Source organism: Oryzias melastigma, linkage group LG17 (assembly GCF_002922805.2).
Source record: "Oryzias melastigma strain HK-1 linkage group LG17, ASM292280v2, whole genome shotgun sequence".
In the NCBI taxonomy this organism is placed as follows: Eukaryota; Metazoa; Chordata; class Actinopteri; order Beloniformes; family Adrianichthyidae; genus Oryzias; species Oryzias melastigma.
Window position 1 is genome coordinate 7409138 of NC_050528.1, and position 9980 is coordinate 7419117.

The following is a 9980-nucleotide window of genomic DNA, read 5'->3' on the forward strand; positions in this document are numbered from 1 at the left end:
AAAAAGGCAGGTGGATGGGATGAAGAAGTCTGAATCCGTGACGACACGTCTGCTACAGGTTTGTGATAACCCGACTGTGCGTTAAGTACTGTGTGCGCGACGCACCGTTGTTGGACGCATAAAGGCCTTTGAGCGAGCATCCCTTGACTTTGAGGCTAATGATGCGGTTCCTCTCGCAGTGAAGCATCTCCAGCCTTGGGAAGACAGAGGCATCAAGGTCCGTGAGCCGGTTATCCCTCACATCCAGCTGGGTCACGTGTCTCAGCAGGTCCGGCTCATCCGGCACCACGACGGAGATTTTATTCAGCCTGACAAGAGTCAGAGAGCGGGAAATAGTTCACATCAACATTATCAAGGGAAATGAATATAAATGAACACTTTCTGGGCATTTGGGATCCACTTTGAGTCATGTTTGAATTTTTGGTTGGATTTTCTGGTTTAAAAAACAAACAAAAAATACATATTTAAAAGGGTTCCTTCACGTCTCTTTAAGTTAAATTAAAGACTTTTTAGACTTTTTTTATGACCTTGCATATAAAAAATTAAGACCAATTACCCTGCCTAATTCCCAGCCCTATGGACGAATAAAAAATTGAAATCCTTATCAGTAAACGGAGTAACATAATCAATTACAGTTCAAATTTCAGCAATTCAGAAGAATTGTTTTAATCAACAGTTGGCATCCAGCATGTAACAAAAAAAGTGCTTTACTTACATAATGATGGTTAAAAAAAACAGTTTTATGGAAAAAGTTTTAAACTGCACAATTTTCAGGACCAAGATATCAAAATTTAAGAGTTTTTAATGCTTTTTAAGGCCCTATTTCCAAATTTTCCAATTTTTTAAGACTTTTTAAGACAAAGTGGGAAACCTGATTAAGTAGTAAAATTTATAAACATTCTTCTATGTCCAAAACCTTAAAACCAATCCAGAAAATCTAGAGTAAAATATTTTCTACAGAAGCCGAAAACAGCCTGTCCTACTTCTTTTCCATTTCTTTTATCGTTTTCTTGTTATAATGAGATTCACTATCTTGTTATAAGAGAAAACGAATGAAGCGTCCCCTTCTCCCTTTCCCACACAGAAACGCAGAGACTTCACCTGTTTTAAGTCTCTTAAGTTTGTGGTTAACACCAAAAATTGCAGAAGAACACTCCATAAATGTTGTTTTTAGTCTATTTTTTATTTATTAGTAGTTGTATGCTCTTTATACGTCTGAATTCTGTCTTATGCATCAGCCCCATCCCTTTATTTCCTAAAAAAACAGAAACAAACGGGTTGATTGACAGAACCCGGACTGCCGAGCACTTCTTAATGGTGCGTTCACTGAACTCCGGATATCGGCAGCAAAATAAAAAAAAGCAGTTCATCAGAAAAACATCAAACACCAGAACTGATCCATATATAATCGACTGATTAAATAGTGTTGACATTTTTTCTGAAAAACTGCTATGTTTTGCTGCGGATTGTATTAAAATGGCAAAAGCAATGTTGAGGACTGAGTTGGGCTGAGTGGCTGTTTGGGTTCGCTAATGTCCGGAGTTCAGTGAACGCATCCTGTGGAGATTCTCATCGGCCCTGAATTCTGTCAATCAACCTGATTGTTTAGGGGTTTTAGGGAAATAAAGGGACGGAGGGCTGGTGGTTGAGACGGAATAAAGGTGTTTGAGGAGCATAGAGCTACTAATAAAATTAAAAAATAGACTAAAAAGAAACGTTTGTGGAGTGTTCTTCTGGTGTTTTGTGGTTAACCACAAAATAAAGAGACTTAAATCAGGTGAAGTCTTGGCATCTCAGGGTGGAAAAGGGAAACTTGATTAGTTCTTGATTATCTTGTTATAACGAGAAAATGAACTTCAGCTATTATCCCGTTTTCTCGAGAAAATTAAGATAAAAAAAGGCTGTTTTTGACTTCAGTAAATTTCTAACCATAGTTTTTTTTTTAAGCAAATGTTTAAAATAAATGCGTCACAAACCATCAGGTGATCTGTGAATGTGTTAGACGGCTGAAATAACTACAACTAATTTACAAACCCTGTTGAAGTGACGACAGAGGCAGTGATGCATTAACTAGAAAATATTGCAAGTCACTCCAGATCTGTTTCCTCACACCATGAGAGAACACCTGATGGTGAATGATTTCTGCTTTCGTGCTGTCTCACCATCAGAACAAACCAATACTTTGTCCTGGTGTTTTTATTTCTCTAATATGTGTAATAAAGGGATACTAGAACATGTCTGACCTTATATTCAGGAATATATTAAAATAAATGAATTCAATCAACAAAATGTAAAAAAAAAAAGGTGCAAACTATCTGAATATTGGATTTTTCCCTTAACTTGCTCATTTTTATAGCTTTAATGATTTTTTTTCTGAGGGAAAATACTCTCTGCTGCATCCTCGTACCTCAGATCGATGTGTTTGACGTGAAGCAGCCGGAAGTTCTGCAGGGTGAGCGTTTCCAGGTAGTTCCCGGCCATGCACAGCTTCTCCATGGAGGACAACCGCTCCAGCACCTGGGGCACGTGGTTGAACTGGTTGAAGGAAAGGCCCACATAACCGAGTCTCTGCAGAGAGCCCAGCTCGGAGGGCAGGTCGCTCAAGCAGTTTCCGTCTAACAGGAACGTCTGCAAACTGAGAGAGAAGAATTCCATCAAGAGATTGATTTTTTTTTACCCTAAAACATTATTTACTGTCAGGAAACTTTCTGCCCAGCAGATGGCAGTAGCAACACAAATGCCCTGCTGGCCACTTGAGGAATTTAAAGGCATACCAGATAAATCCTGCAGATTATCTTCTCATCTTGCCCAGTTTTGCATTTACAACCTTTATATTTAGCTCTCAATAAAGGAAGTGCACGTTCTTAATCAGATCTCCTGTAATTTTACTGTTGTCTAAAAACTAAACGGCATTGAGCGTTGGATCAAAATGATACATTTTGACCTGAAACTCTCACAGATTTAACTCAGTGTTTCCAAATATTCTGAGGATTATACTGGACCTCAGCCACAAACTACAACATTTGGAGCACTCTATGAAAAAAAAAAAGTGCTCGGCTTCTTCTGGTTCACTGCAAAGCTTAGAACGGTGAAACTATGAGACTCTCATTCATTAACCGCTGCTGTCTCGGTCAGGTATCTTATTCTGAAAGGAAGTTCTAACTTCCTGTTTAGATAAAATTAAATAAAAAAACAAATACATAATACATAAATACACAAAGTAGAAGTGACAATCAAATAATAAATATTTTATAAATGTTTTTCAATAAAGAATAGCCCTAAAAATGTTTTTTAAAAAAAACAACCTTTTATTGGAAACAGACAGGTAACTTGAGGTTTGTTACTTTTCTCTTGAAAGAATCAAATTATTTGTTTGGCAAATTCTTACATTTGATTATAGACAAACTTTTGGTAGTGAAAACAGAGTTTTTAGTTTTTTTTTTTTTAACTCACAGTTTCTTTAAGGGAGCATCAGTGCAAACAAGCGATGGTCCATATCTGAAACAACCTTTTTCAAGTCCTTTTGAATCCTTTCAAATGACTTCATATAAATACGACAAATTAATTATTTCTGATTTATTCAAGCCTCTGACTTTTTTCATGTGATTGTTTAAAGGCCCACTCCAATGAAAATTGTGTTTTTGGTGTTTTTAACATGCTTTTTTGGTATTTCTCCTCATGATGGAGGACATATATCAGATAATTTTAGATTAAAACTGTGTTTCTTCATTCAAACTGTGATGGATCAGGAGCAGACAAAATCATGTGGTTTTGCAAAAGTTCAGGTTTGTGACGCAGAAACTGAAATGTACAGGCAAAAATCTCAAATTCTGATGAATCTCCTTCCAGACAATGGATAACCGATTTTGTTTTCAGATTTTTTTTTTGCTACACTAAAGTTGAGTTTGTGCGGTGCTATAAGCTAATAGTAGAGAGTGTAAACAAAGGAATGGTGGGAAATGAGTGGAGCTAACATCCGTGCCAACAGTCCTGCCCACAACCGAGAAATTCTGATGAACTTCTGCCGCACTGCAGAAAATGTGTCTTTCAAAAAAATGCGTATGAAAAACTACGTAATCGTACGCCGGATTTTTGAAGCTGAGCGCATTTCCGTGGTTTCATCTGGAAGCTCTGTGGAGTCTGGTGGAGTTTTTCTTGTGACGTAAGGAAGGCTCATTGATTCAAACTGAGTTTTTCTGCGACAGTTTGATTGACAGCGATTTAAAAGGAGAAATACTGCGAAATGATTTTTTATTACATTTGGTGTCTTGGATAAGAAAAATGCCAAATAAACATTTTAAAAACTCAAAAACATGATTTTCATCAGAGGGGGGACTTTAATATGACTTTTTTTCACAAATTTGTTACATTTTTCCTATAAATGTATGCATTTTTTTCTCTTTTTTCTCTATTTTTTTTCTTTTTTTCTATATTAAAGTAATACATTTACAACTTTAAAACATGTAAATTTACAAGAAAAAAGTCAAATATATCATTTTGTTCTGGAAATTTACCAGCTATGACTATTTTTTTTGTAAATGTAAAAGATTTAAAGTCAATATTTCCGTTTTTTTGTTTGTTTTATAACTGGCACTAATACGCTGTCGTATAATTGTAATTAAAAGACATGTAGAAGTGATTTTACAATGGAAACAAATATGGTATTCTGATAGAAACATTGGTGTTCCTCTTACTTGGTCATGGCGCCCACAGAACTGGGGACAGAGAGCAGGTAGTTGCAGCTGAGGTTGACCTCTGTCAGGGTGGGGATGTCGCAGATGGCCAGCGGGAACTGACCCAAGTGATTGTTGGACAAGTTGAGGCTCCGCAGGCAAGAAAACCTGAAAATAAAGAGAGAAAAGAGCAGAGAAATGTGAGACGCTGATTTTTGAGCGAACATTACCATTGCAAAAATTCATGAATTCCTGTTCTGAAGCAGAGCGGAGCTTGCATATATTTACTTAGTTAAAAAAAAAAAAAAACTCCACACACCCACAGACAACACTCCTCAAGTGAGGCGAAGCCTTCAGGTTTGATTGTTGAGTAAACAAACGCAGCACGAGCATCTGTGTTGTTCGTTTAAACACCAGCGAGCGGAGGAATTCAGCGCTCCCTCTATGGCGTGTTTGTGACCTTCACTGGGGTTGGACCCTCAGGCAGCAGAGAGCCCAAGAAGCAAAGTGAACTGAGAGGAAATGACACTGTCTTTATTTATCCATCTAACCGCTGCACACAGACACAGAAAAACAGTGAGTCACATCAGTGCTGACGATGCTAAACTCCTGATGCTACACATTCAGGTGCTGCACACCTTCGCACATGTGGACGAGAAAAACAAAGGCAACAGATGAGAATATTCAGCTGTAAAACGTCATTTCACCTTCAAACTAACCTCTGGAAAAGTGCCGAGTCATGTTCATACCAGATGGAAATATTACATTTGGCTCACAGAAAACTCAAGAAGTAATTTCATAAATGTCAACTCAAATGTGTAAAAAAAAAAGGGCCAACACTGTGGCCCTTATTAGATCATGTTAAATGTAATTACTATGACATTTAACGCTGCAAAAAGCGAAGCAGCTTTCATCTTTATGAAGCAAAACTCGGCAAACAACAGAAGACGCTCTTCAAGCAGTCAGTGCGATGGGCTGCAGATAAAGGAGCTAAAGAACAAGCCGCAGGCCACAATGAAGGAGATTTCATTCATTTGTGGAGATGGAGGAATTCTACACAAGATCAGCCACGATTGCGGCGAACCATTATGGGCAGTTACTCACTGCGAGTCAAACACTGGGCTGCAACTCTTGGCGACGAGGAGGAGTTTCAAAAGCATCTCAATTTATACAGATGCTCACATTTTTCATGCATCAGTTGCTTTTTTAAACTTGTTGCGGTCGCAACTGTTTAAAGTCCCTCTCTGATCATCTTTTGTTCTATTGGGAAAGAGTTTCCAGTGGACTTTTAACAATGATTATGCCGTTTTTAGCAAAAAATTGATTTGTTGTTTCTGCAGAGGGTCAATAAAAATTCACCTCTGAGTTGTGGGAAAAGGGCTTATTTTCTACATCACAAATACACTCTTTTTCAAACAACTTTTATTTATCTGTTAATGATTCAGGATTTGAATAAAGAAATACTCTAGCTTTATGTTCTTAATATTTGTCCTCCATCATAAGAAAAATGCCACAAGAACATGTTAAAAACACCTAAAACATTATTTTCATCGAATCCTAAAAATAGTTTGTCTGATGTCTTAGTCAAAGTAGTTCTGTATGGAGCCAAATTGGGGTCTTACATCTTTGAAACCCAAATAAAAGATTTTGATAAAAAATTGGGGTTTGGCCACAAAAAATGTAAAATGTCAAACATTTTTTGCTATTCTACAATAAACTTAATTCTTTGCAGCTTCAAATGTTCTAGTTTTTTTTTTTTTGTCAGTTTCAAATCTTTTTTTTCAATTTCATCTCTTTTTTTGCATGTTTGCATCTTAAAATTTCAGTTTGAAAACTTTTAGCACCCTTATGGCGCATCGGGGCGGGACTAACACCAAGGACCAATCAAAATCGATGAGGGTGGTAAATTCAGTCAATCAATCAATCAATTAAACTTTATTTATAAAATCGCCTTTCATACTGTGAGCAACTCAAAGCGCTTTACATTTAAAAACAATGCATACACAGTAAAAGCCCAACCCACCCTTCACACACACACACCCGTGACCCCACACACAATGAATACATAAAATAAAAATAAAAAAATAAAAAAAACTTGTAAAATAAACTTAAGACTAAACTTAAGCTAGGCTCCCGGTGCATTCACTGCATTCACTCAGAACTGTGATAATTTTGGTCAAAAAAATGGCTGTACTGTCTGTACTATCATGGTCTGAAATTGTCCCAAGACAGGTGTAAAAAGTTTTATTGCGTGCAAACCTCCAAAACATCGTTCTACCCCGTTTAAAGCACCATCTTATTGTTAAATGCAGGCATAAAAAACCTCCTATTTATGCCCCAAAACAGCTCCATAGTTCTACATGTTTCGCAAAACAGACTAAGATAATAAGACTTAATTGAGACTGATTGGAGACATTGAAAAATCTTAAGCTTAAACTGTGAATGAATTCAGGAGAAATTCAGTCCAATTTCAACAAGATTTGTGCAACAACATTTCAGTAAATAAGCAAAACTGTTACTTTTTTTCATGACTACTGTCACAAGCAGTTGCAACCATTGACGATAACAGAAATGAGAGACTCCTCCCCCTGGCATTACACACAGGAAGTACCTGCTAGTTCCAAGTAGCCAAAATCTCATAGACTTCTAAAGAGAAATAAAAAGCTGTTACTTGTCAGAATAACAGAATACGTTATTCAAGTTATAAACTGGCCAATCAGAAGCATCGATGAAAGTAGGAGGTCTCATGTCAAACATTTGACAAAAAACTGGCTTTCAAGTGGTAGAGGCGTGGACTTCCAAGAAGCTCCCTCCTGACTGGCAAGAGTGATCGCCATAGGAACATTAACCGACTCGGACCAATCACGCTCACTGACGACGTCTGGCTCCAACAAGGCGGCGTGTGTACTGTGAAAAATTTGGTGACAGAACTGACTTCATTTGGTTGGAGCCGGAAGTAAGTCACTTTCTGTGGGAGGTAAGACAAATGCCGTCTTTTTTTGAAAGTCTGTCGCAGGACACAGGTCAATTTTAGATCACAAAAAGGTTAATCTTTTTTTTGTCACATTCCTCTACAGCAAATCCAAGTGAAACAAGTCACTAAGCTGAAATTCTTGTGTGTTCTTACTGTATGGAGGAGTGGAGACAAGTGTAAAGATAAAAGAAAATGGCATCTGGCTCAACACTTTACAGCTGGATATCTCCAAAATTGCTCTACATTTTTGCTACACTGGTAACATTAGGTCATACTCTGTGTCATTGGCCCCGCCCACAACTTAAAGGCAAATTTCTAAGGAACTACTGTCGCTCTGCAGAAACTATGTCCTAGAAAACATTAATGTTTTTTTTTATATTTTGGCTAAAAACGGCATAATCATAGTAAAAAGGTCACAGGGAACACTTAAAATAGATCAAAAGATGATTGGAGTGGGACTTTAAAAATAGATGCTTCAACTTATCCAAGAAACAAAGTTCCTCTTTAGTTAGAAGTCAGTTTTCTTTAAATCATCTATGCAAAAATCCAAGTCAACATAAAAAAAAATATCACAGAACATGTCAGAGGAAAAAAACAACAAACTATAGTAGTTCCTTTGGTTGGAGAGGATCTAAAAGACTAAAATGCTGATTCTGGCTATAATGTTTATGTTAAGTTACTTCTCTGTTTGTAACATTCTCTGTTGAAACCCATATTTTCCAAATGTGGTTTAACTGCATGGTCATCAAGTTTATTTATAGCAGCTGTTATCTTTTGTCTGAAGCTGTGATAAACTCACAGAAGCTGCCAGGCAACAAACAGCAGACACAGTCCGACTAAAAAAATAAAAATAAAAACATCCAGTTGCTGAGAGGACCCCAGTGCTTCTCAAATACTGTGGAGAATTTTATAAAGGTGCAACATTTTCCTTTATTGAACTTTTTTTAATGCTACAACCCAATGCTAAGACTCCATTGGTTTCTATTCTGTAACATTAGCATCCTTCATAATCTGTTTAAATGACCTATACCCTGTAAAATCAACTTTTTGAGCTTTAAAGTGTACTAAAATGTTCATTCCTCACTATAAACATTTTGATCTGGTCAAGCATTTCTGAGCATTCTTCTTAAAACAACAGCTCAGAGAACCAGCCACTCCCAACCCATGAAAACAAGCAGGTTCTCACATTGTGAAATCACAAATTGAGAACAGCCCCTTTCAGCCAGAGTCTGCGCAGTCAGCACCGCCCCTAGGCTAACACAAACACCCAAATTCTGTACTCAGCTAGCAGTGATCAGCTGGTAACTTTGCCGCTTAGTTAGCAGTGATCAGTCGTTAAGTTCCCTGTTAGCTGAATGGCAAAGTTAATGGCTGATCAGCTGCTAACTTTGCCACTCAGCTAGCATAGTTAGCCGTTAACTTCGTACCTCAGCTAGTGGGAATCAGCTAATAACTCTGCCGCTCAACAGTGATCAGGTGCTAACTTTATCACTCAGCTAGCAGTGCTCAGCTAGCGGTGATCAGCTATAACTTCACCGCTCAACTAGAGGTGATCATCCGCTAACTTTACAGTTCAGCTAGCGTTGATCAGTTGCTAACTTCGTCACTCAGCTAGAATTGATCAGTAGCTAACTTCGCTGCTTAGCTATCAGGGATCAGCCACTAACTTTGTCACTCATATAGCTTTGATTAGCCGCTAACTTTACAGCTAAGCTAACGTTGATCAGCCACCAACTTTACAGTTCAGCTAGCGTTGATTAGTTGCTAACTTTGCCAATCAGCTAGCATGGATCAGTTGCTACCTTCGCTGCTTAGCTATCGGGGATCAGCCGCTAACTTTACAGCTAAGCTAGCGTTGATCAGCCGCTAACTTTACAGTTCAGCTAGCGTTGATCAGCCGCTAACTTCATTGCTCAGCTAGTGTTGATCAGTCGCAAACTTTACAGCTCAGCTAATGGTGATCAGCCGCTAGCTTCACCGCTCGCTTTGCCGCTCAGGTAGCAGTGATCCACTGCTAACGTCGCCGTTCATTTAGCAGTTTTCAGCCGGTAGCTTCGCCGCTCAGCCTTGAGCCCTGCCCATCACTACAACCACTGTGGCAAAGGCCGGGACTACTAAAGGCAGACATACAGTTTGCACATCCATCTTTGCAAAAGTTCGGATGTTGTTTATTTCCATTGGCAAAACACAGACACGCTGTCAAGGCCGACTCTAGGATGACATCATGAAATGGGCGCCACTCACAAGCAGGAAGAGGGCGGTGCCTCAAAAATCAACTCGTCTTACTTTCGGATTGTAAAAGAGCTAACGAAAACAACTTTTATAAATAATTT

At 38.2% G+C, this 9980-nt stretch overlaps 1 protein-coding gene across 1 annotated transcript in view; it reads right to left on the minus strand.

Annotated features, from left to right (window-relative positions):
- Positions 1–9980, minus strand: part of phlpp1 (PH domain and leucine rich repeat protein phosphatase 1) — a 71875-nt gene that overhangs the window by 9737 nt on the left and 52158 nt on the right. The window contains exons 5-7 of the mRNA XM_024273176.2: positions 4695–4841; positions 2408–2635; positions 106–308 (exon numbers count right to left, since the gene is read on the minus strand). Of these exons, the coding sequence (XP_024128944.1) occupies positions 106–308; positions 2408–2635; positions 4695–4841 (578 nt within the window). The remainder of the gene's footprint in view (positions 1–105; positions 309–2407; positions 2636–4694; positions 4842–9980) is intronic.